Source organism: Poecilia reticulata, linkage group LG2 (genome assembly GCF_000633615.1).
Source record: "Poecilia reticulata strain Guanapo linkage group LG2, Guppy_female_1.0+MT, whole genome shotgun sequence".
Lineage (NCBI taxonomy): Eukaryota > Metazoa > Chordata > Actinopteri > Cyprinodontiformes > Poeciliidae > Poecilia > Poecilia reticulata.
In genome coordinates this window covers 12,930,562-12,946,480 of record NC_024332.1, presented here as the reverse complement: position 1 = coordinate 12,946,480, position 15,919 = coordinate 12,930,562, and the positions used below count along the sequence as shown (strand labels likewise).

At 41.2% G+C, this 15,919-nt stretch overlaps 1 protein-coding gene across 1 annotated transcript in view; it reads left to right on the top strand.

Moving 5' to 3' along the window:
* zmym2 (zinc finger, MYM-type 2) overlaps positions 1–15,919 on the top strand; it is a 36,040-nt gene that overhangs the window by 6,288 nt on the left and 13,833 nt on the right. The window contains exons 2-16 of the mRNA XM_008431806.2: positions 2,757–3,473; positions 5,003–5,165; positions 6,466–6,620; positions 7,258–7,406; positions 7,581–7,743; positions 9,208–9,420; positions 9,531–9,675; positions 11,866–11,981; positions 12,372–12,491; positions 12,852–13,002; positions 13,243–13,415; positions 13,539–13,704; positions 14,483–14,511; positions 15,017–15,158; positions 15,392–15,513. Coding sequence (XP_008430028.1) covers positions 2,772–3,473; positions 5,003–5,165; positions 6,466–6,620; positions 7,258–7,406; positions 7,581–7,743; positions 9,208–9,420; positions 9,531–9,675; positions 11,866–11,981; positions 12,372–12,491; positions 12,852–13,002; positions 13,243–13,415; positions 13,539–13,704; positions 14,483–14,511; positions 15,017–15,158; positions 15,392–15,513 — 2,709 coding nt within the window. The 5' untranslated portion in view covers positions 2,757–2,771. The remainder of the gene's footprint in view (positions 1–2,756; positions 3,474–5,002; positions 5,166–6,465; positions 6,621–7,257; positions 7,407–7,580; positions 7,744–9,207; positions 9,421–9,530; positions 9,676–11,865; positions 11,982–12,371; positions 12,492–12,851; positions 13,003–13,242; positions 13,416–13,538; positions 13,705–14,482; positions 14,512–15,016; positions 15,159–15,391; positions 15,514–15,919) is intronic.

Sequence of the window (15,919 nt, the reverse complement as noted above, 5' to 3'; positions counted from 1 at the left end):
CCGTAACCCACACCCCAAACCCCTCCCACCGAGATGCAGCCGTGGCATGGTGCTGGGATCAAAATGGCCACCAGGATGTTGTGGTTCTGGGGACGAAGCGCCGTCTGGCCTCTGCTCTGGCTCAGGGAGATGTGTTCGTGTGCGCTCAGGCTCTTCCTGTCTGTTGAGGGGAATGACTAGCTTCAAAGATCAGCGCATCCGTTCATGTGTACTTGTGCGTTTCTGCGCCGCAGCTGTCAGCGGCGACGTGATGTATGGGGCTCGCAGCCACCCCGACTGCTACGTGACACAAACACAACCAGCTTTCACACTGCGCACATCCTCAAAACGTTCTTCTCGACTGCAGGGTTCTGCCGCTCGTCTTTGGTGTGTTTAGTGTTCGCCTCGCCGTTGAAGCTCCATTCATAAGTTATGTATTACTCCGGTTGGTATGGCGATCACTAAATCAACATCGTCCAGATGAGACACACAGGGAGCCAGACTTTTTAGAGGCGGTGGGCCTTACCGTCATCCTGGCAACTAAGGTGTAGCTTCACCGGTTGCCAAGGACGACGAGTGAGCACCTTAGGCAGCAGGTGAGAGAAGGCCTCCGGTTGGTTCAGGTGTGTTGGAGCAGGGATCCGTCTGAAGGTAGCTCTGCTGCATTAGAGGTGGGCATTTATCGTATTATTTATCGTGATGAATTCTGATTTATCGTTTTTACAACAAATGCCAAATATGTTTAGAAACATGCTGTCTGTATTGTTGAGATTAATTTGACTATTTTCTCCATGGCTTGTTCAATGAGAGTATCAATACAATCTGAAAATACAGTTAAATGAAGTTACCGTGTGCAGCTTAGTGATATGAGTTAGACTTCTTTATGTGACAGTTACCCAGTAAAGAAGTAATAATTAGTTCTTATTGTCACTTTATCACAACAGTGTTACAAAATACGGTGATAAAACTTGTACCTTCATATCACCCACTCCCAGTTATCATGACATTTTCTTTTCCATATAATGGAAAACTGGATTTATCCTAATAATAAATTCCAATTAACGTTGTTGAAAATCCTCAAAAATGTATTGCTTTGAGTTATTTTTCTTATTTTTTTYCACTCTTTGTTCCATACAAGCATCAGTATATTAGAAAATATCATAAAATGCGGTTACTATGTTGTGTTGTTGATAAGAATGTCGCTTCTTTATGTAACGGGTATCCTGAAAATGCCTATTTGAAAACAAGTTGGTTTTTTTAAGAGCATTGTTTGTCTTCGCTGATTTATCGGCCAGCCGATTTATCAATGCTGATTTCCTTAATTTTGATCGACTGATACGTGTGAAGCCGATCTTATGCACCTCAGCCATGGTCTAAAAATCAGCCACTGACCTCTTCTGCTCTGCTGTGAGAAATTCAGTTGATYGACCCACCTGGTCATGTCTGCACCTTTACAATTGACAACAGTCACCCCACGGTTGCCAATTCAGCAACTTCCTTGTTATATTTAGCACTTTTTCAGACAAAAAATATTGGCGTTGGCCAAAATCTGCATCGGCAGTTTAGGCTTTTTAAAGATCAGTAATCTGCGACCGGCCAGAAAACTGCGRTCGGTGCCCTGCTACTTTAAATCCAATAGATGTGGTCAAATACATCTTCAATATATTAATCTTTTCTTTTCCCAGCCGCTGGATCGACTCATCTCCATCAAGCATCTGTTTGTGATTAAACCGAAGCAGGAAGACATTGTCACAGCTTGGTCATGTTTCTGTTTATTTCCTACAACTCTTACTGTTGTGGCGGCATTTATCTGATCGGGTCAGATAAATGGTTATAAATTTATCTTGACGGCATTTAAAATGGTGCCATCCCAAGCTAAAAACTGCGCCATCCCAGTTAAGCCTGTCGCAATTAATCAGTTAATCGCAGGATAAATTAAAATGAGCTTGATAGTTTTCATTCTCATTAATATTTTTTTTGAAGGGCAGGTTTGTTCAGAGACTTAATAATCCACAATTTCTGTTTTTCTCTACACAGGTTGTTCCTCGATACATCAGAAACACTCTTGCCTCTGTTGTGTTTTTTGTTTGTTATRGTAAACACAAAAAACTAGTTAAGCAGCCTACCATCCTTCAGCCCAGCTCTAATAAATGACACTTAATTGAACGAATTTGGATGTTAATCTAATATACGGCTAAAGAAAGGGAATTATTTTTAGAAAAGCTAACCCAATGAATTCATTTTATTTCAAGTAATACAATTTTGATTCCATCTGCGAAATTATTAAAGAGAATAGGTTTTGTCAGGCTTAAGTCTGCTAATAAGCTAATTACTCAAGTGGTTGATGAAATATTTCTTGTAGCTGTAATTAATTGCAGCCGTTTTTAATTTGCTCGACACACTTGTAATGGTAATAAATAATYGAAATGCTTGACCTAAATCACACATCGTCACTACGGCGACGCCAAGACGTCCATTTGGACTCATCCAGAGAAAWTACGCCGATTCTTTGACGTCAAAGCACAGATTTAGGACAAACTGGAGGAAAGAAAATGTGAAAACGGATGTTTTAAAGGGCTAGTGCAACTAAATTTAAGAGGGGGKAAAAAAAAGTGGAGAACGATCTCAACCCATAAACGAGGTGAAACCATGGCAACCGCGGGTTTTACCTCGGGGGATACCTGAGCTACCTGTCCAGCTGTCAGACATTATAAAACTAATTACTGGCGCTGCCGCCTCCTAATTGCGTCCTAAACGGCTTTTGTTTGACTCGCCAGGTGGTTGCCTTAGCGATGGATGGGGAGTTAGAGCCAAGCCCTGTTGTGGCAGAGGACGTGGAGGAGAGGGCGGAGCTCCTCGACGCCACTCCTTCCTCCCAGCCGCCATCCCCAACTCCCGCCGAGGAGTCTGGGGAGCCGGTGTCCATGGAAACGGGAGACGAAGCCACAAAGGAGGGTGGCACAGAGGACAATGAGGATGATGATGTTGTTCTCGTAGAGGAGGAGGCTTCCCAGCCACTTCCCGCTGCTGCTGCTGCTGCAACCTCTTCTCCAGACGGACCCGACGCGGAGAGTGCCGAGCATGCGGGCGCTGCGCCAGAGGACGCAGCAGAAACGCCTTCCAAGAGCCCAAACTCTCCTCCGTCTTCCAACGCATCCATGGCGGCGATGGCGGCGGCAGCGTACCAGAAGCCGCCGACCGCAGCCCCGGAGCCCATCGTCATCGACGACGAGGAGGACTGTGAACAGAAAGAAAACTCTTCCCCCTCACCTGCACTCCCTGGGGAGTCCTCCGCCTCCCACTCGCCCGCTGCGTTCAGCAGCAATGACCCGGACTCGGAGATCAGGATCTCCAGCGTCACCACTCTGGGCTCCAGCAACCAGAGGGGCTCGGCGGCCAACACGCCGCCGCATCCAGACGATGCCCAGGCCGACATCAACCTGATGATCACTTCGGTGACGTCCCTCCAAGGCGGAGCGGTGGCTGTCGGAGAGGTGAGGATTAGCACTGGAAGCCCAGGCAGAGGTGAAGCGGTTCTGTTAGGTGGAGAGCGACTAGGACAATGAGTTGAGGCCCTATGAAATCTGTCTGATTAATTTACAAATTCCACTTCTTCTGTTTTTCTTTTCCTGAATTTCTTTTTGTTTTTTCAATTTCAAAGGGGCAGTCTGACATCAACTTTTTTTTATCTTATGAAGTTATTCCCTCATCAGAAACATGCCTGGAGTGTTGCTTTGATTCTTTTATGGATGTTTGAGAAATCCTTTAATCTCTCATGGCGACCATTCAAAACGCCTGGGTGGATTTGGCTCCACCTTCGAGCTGCAGCTCCTCCTCAGAGCTGCAGTTTCCAAGCCTCCCTCACAGAGCAACYTTTCCCCCATTCAGTTCCWTCAGACGAGCCAGCAGCAATTAGCAAATACCTGTTGGAGCTGCACATTGGCTGAGCTCTTTATTCGAGCTACTGCTGTGTATAATGCTGGTCTAAATGTTGCTAATAGAGGAACGATGTGGTGATGAGCTCCTGAAGGCCGAGTTTCAGGAAGAGCAGGAATTTATAAAGAGACAGAGACCCAATTTCAAGGTGTTAAATCAGGAAGTAAAATTTCTTTAAAGTCATATTTGATACACATGCAACTAGTGAAGGTACCATAGTTACTAGATTATGCTATAAAATGGCACTCTGTGCCTGCAAAGCCCATAATACTGCCCTTTTACCTTGTTTTATTTACCCAAAAAGTATGTAATTATGTTATGAATGGAAAACAATTGAACAAATCAATAACTAGAGTTCCACATTTACTATTATTCTGTTTCACAAATATAACAGACTTCTGTGGTTTAACAGAACATTGGTTTTACAAGGTGTTAGTGTTTCCCCCTCATTTGTTTTAAAGAATTCAAACGTGGAAAACTGCGAATCAGGTTTTTATCAGCATACAAGAAAATCTCCCCTTTAACGAGGAGTTGATCCCAAAATTTTGGACGCAGAGCAACGGTCACCTACAACTCACGTCTGCTGATTTATTTAAATGTTCAAGAAGTGACCAGCTGTAAGCTAGCTTCTTTGTTTCTGAGAAGTCGTATCCTTGCGGCTCCTGTCAAAGTGCAATGACACAATGTACAGAAAACTTTATTTTTGAAGTGAAGACGTCAATGTTTCGGAAAGTTTTTTTTGTTATYGTTTTCCACCATGGCTGACCGGTTCATTCTGTCTGTGTGGAGAAGAGAGCCCAGCCTAACCAGCTAACTGCGGCTACAGGAGCTGCTATGGCCAAAATACTACACAGACTGCTGTACGTCCTCCGCTTTTCTCCAATATCGTCTAATTCTGTGAAATTCAGCTTTTTCTTATGAATTCCGTTTKATCAAATTCAGTAATCCCCATCCGCCTTTTCCGCATCGCAGAAATCGCATTGCCCTTCATATGTCATTGGTTCTTCATCGCGTTGCTTTCGGATGTTTCTGCTGAATGAGGGGGGGAAAAAAGAAAAACTGTAACCTCTGCTGCATCTGCCCTCAGGCGGATGAAAACGAGACAGAGGAGAACGGTCTGCAGATCAGCAGTGCCTTCAGTCTGAATCCTGACACCCCATCTGCTCGACCAACCGCCTCCTTTAACCCCGGCCGAGGCTCCGCCAGCCAGCTGGTTCAGAACGGAGACACGGGGACACACAAAGGAGCAGGTAACACCTGGAGTTAACCGTTTCCTGTCGGGTGAAGGGTGTAGTAGGCCCTCTGCCGCTTTGGTCGCCGGAAGACGGGGCCGGCTAACGGCACTCATGAAGAATTAAAGCCTCCCGCTGCCGTACTTGGTGTCACCCGGGACCGACACAACGAGCAGCCGGACTAACTAAACCRCCTCCCAAAAGTAGTCGAGCCTTTTTTCCCACATTACAATCTTAAACTTTGATTTATTTTTGAGGGGGAATTTATTTGGAAAAAAACAACAAAAAAAACAAACACATGATGTAGTAGGAGGAAAAGCATTGGATATAGAACAGTTTGATTAAGTTTTAATACATTTTCAGTTGATTCGTTTAGGCTTCCATAGAAAGATAAAGGAGTGAATGTTCTGGGTTTGCAATATTGAGAATTTTACATTTTGAGCCTTTAAACATCTCCATCTTTGTATAAATCTTTCAAAATAAGTTATTATTCTCCTACTTTACCGCTATTGCTTCCTGTTTCACTAAAGATCCCTGTTATCTTTCATATTAGAACAATAACCTATATTTATGCAGGTGCTGTGATATAATGTCTATATTACGTAGAGCCTTTTAAGGCTCTTGATTATCTACATGTTTTGTCTTTACACTGACTCTATGGACATTCCTTTTTAATCATGGGAGGGTAAATTGTGTGGAGTTGGAGGATTTAACAGATGCACTTTAATCCTAGACTGGGAATCTGCTTAGGACAGGAATTACTGGGCTCTGGTTGACCAGTACGTTGTCTAGCAGCAACACCACACCACTACATCCAGATTGTCATGATTTACAGTTTTCAAACTGGGTTTTTACTGCAGCAAAAACCCAGTTTTTGCTGCAGTAACCCAGATGCTACACATCTGCACACGATTGTGGAAATCAATATTTTCAGATTAATCATGATTTATTGATATTTAAATTTTATTTTTTTCCCACTAAATGATATACAGGCTCTGGAATCCTCTGAGTTTTATTGTTTTGGTTGTTGTTAGTTGTTCTCTTTCAGTTCAATCATTGATTGGGATTTGTTTAAAATTTTAGAAATGTCTTGTTTGCTGTTTGTCAGCCTTTTAGAAGTTTCTGTAGGATGTATTCTTATTAATGCTAGGATTCTCTGAGTGTTTCAGACCTTCGCTGCAGATTTTAAGATGCCACATTTGTGTTTAGCCTCTCTCTGCCTCCTGCGGCTATGTATCCAATAAAAATACCAAATGAGTGATTCTAAACGTGCAACTATGTGTAAGATTTCCTCTCCTTCTTTTCCTCCTCCTTGTAGACTCGTGGATCTCTCAGTCGGCCTCGGTTCCTCGGAACCAGAAGCAAAGCGGGGTGGACTCTCCATCGCCTGCCACCTCGCTGCCAAAGCCTGCAGGCCAGTCTTCCTCCTCCACCTCCTCCTCAGGCTCCCAGACACAACCCAGGACCGTCAAGGTGGGCTCAATCAGCCAGATGTGTTGTATCGACCATTTTATAGAAAAATGATGTATGTAAGTAGGCCTCTCATAATGATGCATTTTGCTGGATGATAAATTGTCCCAGTAATTGCTGCGATAAACGATAATATTGTTGTTTTGAGACTGTTTTTAAACCAGTAGATGGAACAAGACAAAACATTAGACAACATGATACATGGGTAGAAAGGTGTCTGATATATATTGTATTATTATAAAGTTTGCCCTCTCAAAGAGTAACGCACTTAAATTTTGTAATGAACATTTAACACTGGAACCAGGAGATATTTTAAATATCCAAAATAAAACACCCATACCTCATCAATCTATGATGCATGGATATCGGCCATAAATTCATATCACACTTATTCTTTTCTTWAKAAAAGAGACTAGAAAAAAATCAATTAATTTAATTTGGCATGAAAGAATGTAAGATGTTAGTTTAAGGCCGTAACAGGCCCAGCCTTACATCCATGATGGATACCTGCCATAAATTCATAGGAAACTTATTTAGATTTGTACTTGAAAATGAGCTAAAAGGTCAGAAAAATGACAAATGTGTTGCATTCCTACATTTGGAAAGTTTCTGTCTGTTAAATCTGTGTTTTTCCTCCCAGGTGACCTGCGCCAACTGCAAAAAGCCTCTGAAGAAAGGCCAGACAGCCTACCAGCGAAAAGGCTCATCTCACTTGTTCTGCTCCACCACGTGTCTCTCTGCCTTCTCACACAAACCTGCACCCAAGAAGACCTGCACCATGTGCAAAAAGTCAGCCTTTCATTTTCTCTTTTTATGCCTGAAAACACACATTACAAACTCATAACAGACTTTTACTTTAGCCACAAGTTTTCTTTTTAGGTTCAMATTTTCTGTAGATTTTTTTTTTTGTTTTTGTTTGTCAACTAAACCATGTGATTTCTTTGTCTTTTTTTCTTTCCACAGGGACATCACACACATTAAGGGCACCATTGTGGCCCAGGTGGACTCTAGCGAGTCTTTTCAGGAGTTCTGTACGACCGGCTGCTTGGGCGCGTACGAGAACAAGAACAACCCGCCTAAAACAGGCCTGAAAAACAAATGCACCGTCTGTGGGAAACTCACAGAGGTCAGTCTGTCCAGCAACTGTACCGTCTTATTCATTCATTCATTTCTTACTTGTCGCTCCCAAGATGTGAATGTACCCGGTAGAGCTACGTTCGCAATTGCAATTTTACTGGAAATTGTAAACCCCGTTTCTGAACAGAGGCTGCAGTTTGGGATTTACAGGTCGTTGTTTGCAGGACTCCCTGTAAACTCAGGTCGGTGATTCAGGAATCTGTAATCTTTCACTCCGCTCAGCACAGTAAAAGAGCGTTCGCGGCCATCTAGTGCTTTTACAAACTAAGCTATTGATCCTCGGACGGCTTCTGTAGGGATCCAGAGACAAACTGATCTGTCGATCCACTGTCTCTTTAAACCGCAGTCTTCCCTAGGTATTGAGAAAARCAGGAGGAAGATCAAGCAGGMGGGATGAGGCTTTAAATGTCATAATAATGCTGCAGGATCTAGAAAAACAAACTGCTTCACTGTTCAGATGGGTTTTTTTTTTACCTGTTGTACCTGTTTTGTGTTTCAAAATGTGCACCAGTGTCCTAAAAAAAGCGCATTACAGATGGGAATGTTTTTCAAGAGCAGAATTTGTGTTTGTGGGGGTATAATTGCTGTAACTCGCAATTACGACTGTACAGTTACCAAAAAAGGAAGTAATAAATGGTTCTTATCACTTTTATCATTATCGCAATTGTGCCACAAATATTGCAATAAAACTTTAAGTCCGTATCGCCTACCACTACTGTAAAAACACAACTGCTGTAACCTTTCTTGCCTGCCAACAGTATTTTCAAATGATTTCCCTCATAATTCACTAATATGAAAAAAAAAAAGATAAGAATGACTAATGAAGGGTTATCATGAGGCTCCATGTGTTGGGGCATTATAAAAGTATGCTGGACATTTACTTGTAGTGAAGCATGTGTAGCTCCTTTGTTTACCAGAATCATTTATCTGTGTAGTTCTGAGCTAAACCAAGATGGAGGTTTGGTCCAGCCTAGAGGAAACTTAATTCTCTCAGGCTGCTCCATACGTCGCATCTTTCATTAGCAGAGACTCAGTTTGTCTCTACCGGGGCTTTCTGGTTTTGCTTGTTTTTATTGCATGTTACATGGCAGAGTCCTGTTGCATTATCTTCCAGTCGTCGTTCTCTTGTCAAACCTTATCCTTCAACCATCATATTGCTATTTATCTTGACTTTGCTGTATTGTATTTCCCCTCACACAATGAATTATTAATCTTTCGTCCATCTTTATTCTCATCTGGCCTCGGTATAATCTAGTTCAATCTGTCTGACCGCTCTTTCCTGCCTTTTCTCTACAGTACGCCTCACCATCAAATTCTGATCTCCACTATTCATTTTGATGCGTATTCTACCATAGAACTTTTTAACTGTCGAGTGACTTGGATTAAAGTTTAACTGCGTGGAGAGTCCGTTTTTTTTCTGCTYTGTGAGAGTTTTATTTTCCCTATCTTCCAGATTCGGCATGAGGTTAGCTTTAAGAACGTGACCCACAAGATCTGCAGCGACACATGTTTCAATGTTTACCGCAAAGCCAACGGGCTGATCATGAACTGCTGCGAGCAGTGTGGCGACTATCTGCCCAGCCGGGCGTCGGCCAACCACTTCCTGCTGGTCGATGGCCAGCAGAAACGCTTCTGCTGCCAGAACTGCATCAGGGATTACAAACAGGTAAACACCCGCCGCTGCCCTGATGTTCCTTTGTTGTTGTTGTTTTTTTTTTTTTATCATAATGCTTTCGTTTGCAACTTGTTTTGACATGACGTTTTTTCCCCACGCAGGCTCACAGTAAACTCGCCAGCTGTATGACTTGCAAAACACTAATCAAGACGGGGGAGGTGCTCCAAAGCCTCGGCGCAGGCGGCACCATGAGCTCCTACTGCTCCGTCAGCTGTATGAACAAGGGCAAGCTGACGTCGTTCATCAGTGAGTAGTCAGAGAGAGACGCACCGATCCGATACTGGTATCGGTACCGATACTGAAAATAATTCTAGATCAGGTATCGTGGCACTGTGCCCGATCCATAAGGGCAGATCTATTTGATCTAATTCTACGCTTTGTTCTCTGATGTCATAATTATTTATTTTACATTATATTCAGAATTCCTAATTGCATTTTCTGAACCAGTTGAAAGAAAGTTTGTTGCTGTTTATTTTTACATGTTGCACCAAGATAATCAATTTATTGTCTTAGTTTCTTTATTTACTTTACTGTGGTTGTTATACTCCTCTTTGAACTGACTGAACAAATTAAAAGTTTTGTTTTTACATGTTTGACCAAACTTATGAAGCTATCGGTGTATTAAAATTATGTATTTGTTTGATAACTGGTGCAGAGTTATCAAACATACATTTGTAATTCAGTATATTTGTCTGAAAAAGTAAATTCAGCTGTGTTTTTATGCTAAACCTCACATATTGGTATTGGAAGTAAAAAAAGTGCATCGCTGCATCCTTAATCAGAATGCACACTTATCAGGATTTGACAAACTTTTGAACACTTAAGTTAAAAGCAGACTGCTTTAAGATCAGCTTTAATTGCATGTCTCAACATCTGGTGTAAAACACCAGTTAGTCAGGTTCATGTTTTTAAAGCTGATGGTAGAGAAGTTATCAGTTTGTTGAACATGGATTTGCTCTGTTCCTTATTCAGTATAAATAATAATGAATCAAAATGCTTGGGTCTCTGTTCAGGAACAGTAGTGTGAAAAATGGTTTGCCCCCTTCATGATTTCCATTTTTTATTTTGCATGATTGCCACACTTCAGTGTTTCAGTACAACAAACTAATTTAAGTATTGGTCAAAGACAACCCAAGTTGGCACAAAATGCGGTTTTAAAAGAAGGTGTTTATTATTAAKGGAGCCTAATGACTGGTTGAGTCAACCTAAGCAGCAACAGCTGCAGTCAGACGTTTGTGATAACTTGCAGTGATTCTGTTCCAGCTGCTGTCCCTCATCTTTACTGAATAGTTCTAATTCAGGAGGGTTTTCAAGCTTTTTAAAAGTAATTTCAATAGCATTCAGGTAAGGACTTTGACTAGGCCACTCCAAAGTCTTCATCTTGTTCTTCTTCAACCATCCAGAGGTGTGTTAGGAGGCTGGTGTGTTTGGAGAACCAAAGTAAGTTTCAGCTTGACGTCACCTTCAGAATGTTCTCTTCTCTTCTTTTTTTTGTTTTTGTTTTTGTTTTGTTTTTTTTGTTTTGTATTGATAGAAAGCAGAATTTGTTTCTATTTATGACTACAGGTCTTCCAGATCCGGAGGCAGCAAAACGGCCCCAGACCATCACACTACCACCACCGTGTTGTAACACCGGTATAATGTAATGGGGCACAAACTCACAAAGATTCAACTATTTTTTTTCTCATCTGTCCTCTGAATGTTTTCCCAAAACTTTTGGGGATTATCAAGACGTGTTCTGGGGAAAGCTGAGCCCAGCCTTGACGTTCTTATTGCTCAGTAGTGGTTTTTATCTTGGAACCATGTTTGGCCTGAAGCAAGTGAGGCCTGCACTTCCCTGGATGATGTTGCTGGGTCTTTATGACCTCTTGGATGAGTCATCGCTGCGCTCTTAGGGTAATTTTAGTCGGGGAACCACTCTGGGGAAGCTTCGCCACTGGTCCATAATTTCTCCATGTGTGGACAGCGACTCACTGTGGTTCCCGACGCCATAGAAACGGCTGTGTGACCCTTTCCAGAGTCATTTTGGTTACTTTCTTCCTCGTTTGTTCCTGAATTTCTGCGGATCTTGATGTAATGTTTAGCTTTTGAAGAGACAATCACTTTCTCACACAGGGGAGGTTTTGAGTTTTTCCTCCCTTAAAAATTGTTTTAAAAACTGTATTWTTTTTTTTGCTTACTTGCGTTTCTTTTGACTAATATTTAAATTGKTTTGATGTTCTGAAACACTGAAGTGTGACAAACATGCAAAAAAATAGAAAATCCGGAAGGAGGCAAATACTTTATCTACACTACTGTATCTGCACTTTTTCATTATTTAACATAAATCAGTTGCAGTTTTTAATTTGTGAGTAGTAAATTGGTAAAATCAAATTCATGTATCAAGGGAGGCACAAAAATACAGTTAATGTTTTTTATACATTTTCTTTTGTGCAGACAAGGAACCTACATGTCATTTCTGTAAAAGAAGCTCTTTGCCGCAGTACCAGGCCACGCTGCCAGAGGGCGACATCCTCAACTTCTGCAGCTCCCAATGTGTTGCCAAGTTCCAGGTGAGAGCTTGAAACAAAAGATGCTTCTGCTGTGTTGATKCTGTAGATTAAAAGTAAAACAGCTCTTTGGTAGAGAGCTGTTTCTATTTATTAACATATTTCTATTTTATGTGTTTGTTTGGGTGCTTTGGGTTTTTACTTTSTTGGTGCATCTCAATAAAATAGAACATTGTTAAATTGTTTATATATTCCAGTTAATCAATACAAAGAGAGAAACTTTTATTATACAGATTCGGTAAACGGAGTGCAACATATTTAAGGAGTTCATTTCTGTTCAAGATATTAACCTACAATTTACAAAGGCAGGTTTGCACCCATATTAAGTCAGTTATTTAGTTTTTAGTTAAATGAAGTTTTACGCTTGAGCTTTTTGTTCTCCTTTCTTTACAGAACGCTTCCCTTCCGACAACCACCAACGGTCAGACGCCCCTCAGCAACAGCTCTGTYCAGCTGAAATGYAACTACTGCCGAGGAGCATTCAGCCTGAAGCCCGAAATTTTGGAGTGGCAGGTCAGACCGTCAGAAATGTCCCAAAGTAACCCGCTAGTTGTTGGACCACATTTTGGACAACAAAGGGACAACTAGCAGACATTCGATAAATGAGTTTTCACTTAATTTAAACATTTCTATCACTATTTTAAAAGTAGAACTGCTAAAAATGAGCCAACTCTTTCTTTAGAGTATAAACAATTTATCTAATATTTATTTAAAAGCATTTTCCAGTCACTACAAAATGACTTTGCTATCATTTTATTATGTAAATTTAAAGATGTAGGGAGAAAAAAAAGATTTTTATGACAAAACTAATCTGGACTTGAAATGGCTGCAGTAATATTGACATAAATGTGTGTGTGTGTGTGGTGTTTTCAGGATAAAGTCTATCAGTTCTGCAGTAAGACGTGCTGTGAGGACTACAAGAAGCTCCACTGCATCGTGACGTTTTGCGAGTACTGCCAAGAAGAGAAGACCCTTCATGAGATGGTTAAGTTCTCTGGCGTCAAGAGGCCCTTCTGCAGCGAAGGTACCGCCTCCGTTCTCCTCAAGGACTCTTAACAAATCCAGCTTTTCCTTGAGAGGTTGAAGTAGGTACAATCTGAGTGTTTTTTCTAAGCTGCTTTAGTGAAATCAGGTTCTTAAGCAGCTCCTTTCTCTTAATTTAAAGTCGTTAAGGTTTGAGTAAATCAAATTTWGTCTTTTTCATTTTTTTTCTTCATCCTGCATTTTTTTAATACACATATATATTTGTTTTCTGCTYCGCCAGGCTGCAAGCTGCTATTTAAACAGGATTTCATCAGCCGACTGGGGCTGAAGTGTGTGAGCTGCAACCACTGCAGCCAGCTGTGCAAAAGAGGCATCACCCAGCAGCTCGGTAACATGACCCGGGACTTCTGCAGCGAGGCCTGTGCCAAAAAGTTCAACGACTGGTACTACAAGGTCAGCTCTCTCCTGGAAAAAACAGTTAAACCTATTCACAGGCGCTTTGATTTGTTGGGGGGGAGAGGGAGGGGAAAAAAAAGGATGTTAACGTTMYGAAACGTTCCTCTGCTTGGCCACCAGGCAGCGCGGTGCGACTGCTGTATGGTTCAGGGAAACCTGACGGAGTCGGTGATGTGGAGGTCGGAGATGAAGCATTTCTGCGACCAGGAGTGTCTGCTGAGGTTCTACTGCCAGCAGAACGACCCCATCATGGTCACGCAGAAGGGACCAGAGAACACCACGCTGGGTACGGGCCGAGCCACTTCATGCATATTTTAGTAATCGATTACTCTAGTGATTATTTGATTAATTGATTTTAAAAAATGGCAAGTTCTGCAGATTTTTGATTTTGCCACTTTTTCATACAATATTAGAAATGCGTACATTAAGGCTGATCTGGCAGACAATTGTTTTTTTATGTTAAGTGCAAATTGTATACATTTTCTGTACGGTTTTGGCTCTGAGTGTGTTAGTTTTTAGAGTATGTATGCACCAGTTATCGATTACTAAATTAGCTGATTATTTCAATAATAGTTTCATTACATTTAATCTGATTAATGGTTTCAGTTAATACATTTATGTTTGTTTTTAGGGGAAGTTTAAGCCTTTCAACAAACTGCTTTGCCTCAGGATCTCTGGATATTTGGAGCATAAAGCTTCTTATTCTATGAACTTTTATTTGATGAGCTGTAGTCAGAATAGCTTTCAGGAAAAGTAGGTCATGGCAACAGATCTGGTATCTGTGTCACTCTGAAGGAACTCTCGGGAAAGTAACGGATGCATACAAAACTGCGAGTTTAGAAAAATGCAAAAAATACAAAACCAAACAAAAAATGAAGATCCCAAATCTCTCGTTTATATTTATTTTCCTAATATCCAACAAAACAAAACTATTGCTGCAAAAATGGAGGCGCAGGTACGTTAGTACTTGCACTTCATCTGAAGAAAAACTCAACGACTGAGCAGTCGGCTTGAAGAAATTAACTCTTTTTGAGGTCATCTGTTTTTTCCCTCCCTTCTCACAGGTCTAGATATGCACGCCGCAAAATCTGGGGTAAGTAAGAATGAATAAATAAAAATCAAATACTTTTCTTGAGAGCATAAAATTATTTGTAATGTATGACAAATCAAACCTTTCACACCTGTAGAAAAGCCTGTCGCAATATGCAGTTAATCAGTTAATGGCATAATAAATACAACATATATTTTTCAAGAGCAATTTTGTTTACGGAGGAAAATCAATTTTACTCATGCTTTCGGTTGTGTGTTTTTTATTTCTGTTTCATTTATTGTTTTTGGTTGTTTTGTTTCATTTTTGGATATTTAAAATATCTTTGCCTTCCAGTGTTAAGTGTTTGTTACAAAATGAAGTTTATTAGCCTTTGAGAGAACAAACTTGAGTTATTATGCCATTATTGTTAACATTGTGGTTTTGAGACCATTTTTAATCGTTTATGACAGTAATTACTGGGACAGTGTGTCGTTGTGACAGGCCTACCTGCAGACTAGCCTGTGCTGATTTCCGTTTACACTAACCTCTTCATTTTCTCTTATTTCAGCTGGTGAACCAGAGTGCTGTGGCGTACTCCAGTGGAGGACTGATCAGAGATGTGAAGAATAAAGCGGTGCTGTGCAAACCGCTCACCCTGACCAAAGCCACCTACTGCAAACCACACATGCAGAGCAAACATCTACAGACGGGTAAAATACGACGCAGCCAGTCGAACTTTGCCCTCATTTTGTCACTTTWCCACCACAAACCCTAAAGGCTTGCAGCTGCATTGAGAGTAAACTGGGACTCTGCAAAGTGTTGAGGGTTAATATCAGCTACTGTTAGATCTGTAAATTATATTAAGTACAGGAAGGTTTGGTGTACTGTGACAAAATATGGGAAAAAGTAAAAATTATTTTTTAATTTTTTTCTCTGTCTGCAGACGTAGATGACGGCGTGAAGAGGGAGTATATCCCCGTACCCATCCCTGTTCCCGTCTTCATCCCAATGCCTATGAACATGTACGCCCAGGTCACCCCCACTCCAGTCTCTATGCCTCTACCGGTGAGCTCCGTGTTTCATCAACGCATTCACTGTCAAAAGTAAACACACATGCACATGTTATGATGAAGCTGTTTCAGACAAAGTGAGGCCATTTATGGCCCTCTGAACAATTTGTTGATTCGTAGATTGGAACAAATCTGGCTTGTAAGCATAGATGGTTGATTCAGATGGACACTCATCTTTTAGGACAACTTTTTTATTTTTTACAGATAAATAACATCGTCTTAAAAAATATTAGGGACAAAAAATGGTTTTGCATTTATTAACTACATTTTTTTGCACTCATCTTACGTTTGGAGTAACTAGAACCACAAACGTCAACCTAATTTTTCTTGAAAGCCAACAATCAATCCAAAATGGAAAAGCTCTAATTGTGCAAGACCTATAAATACACTGCTCAAAAAAA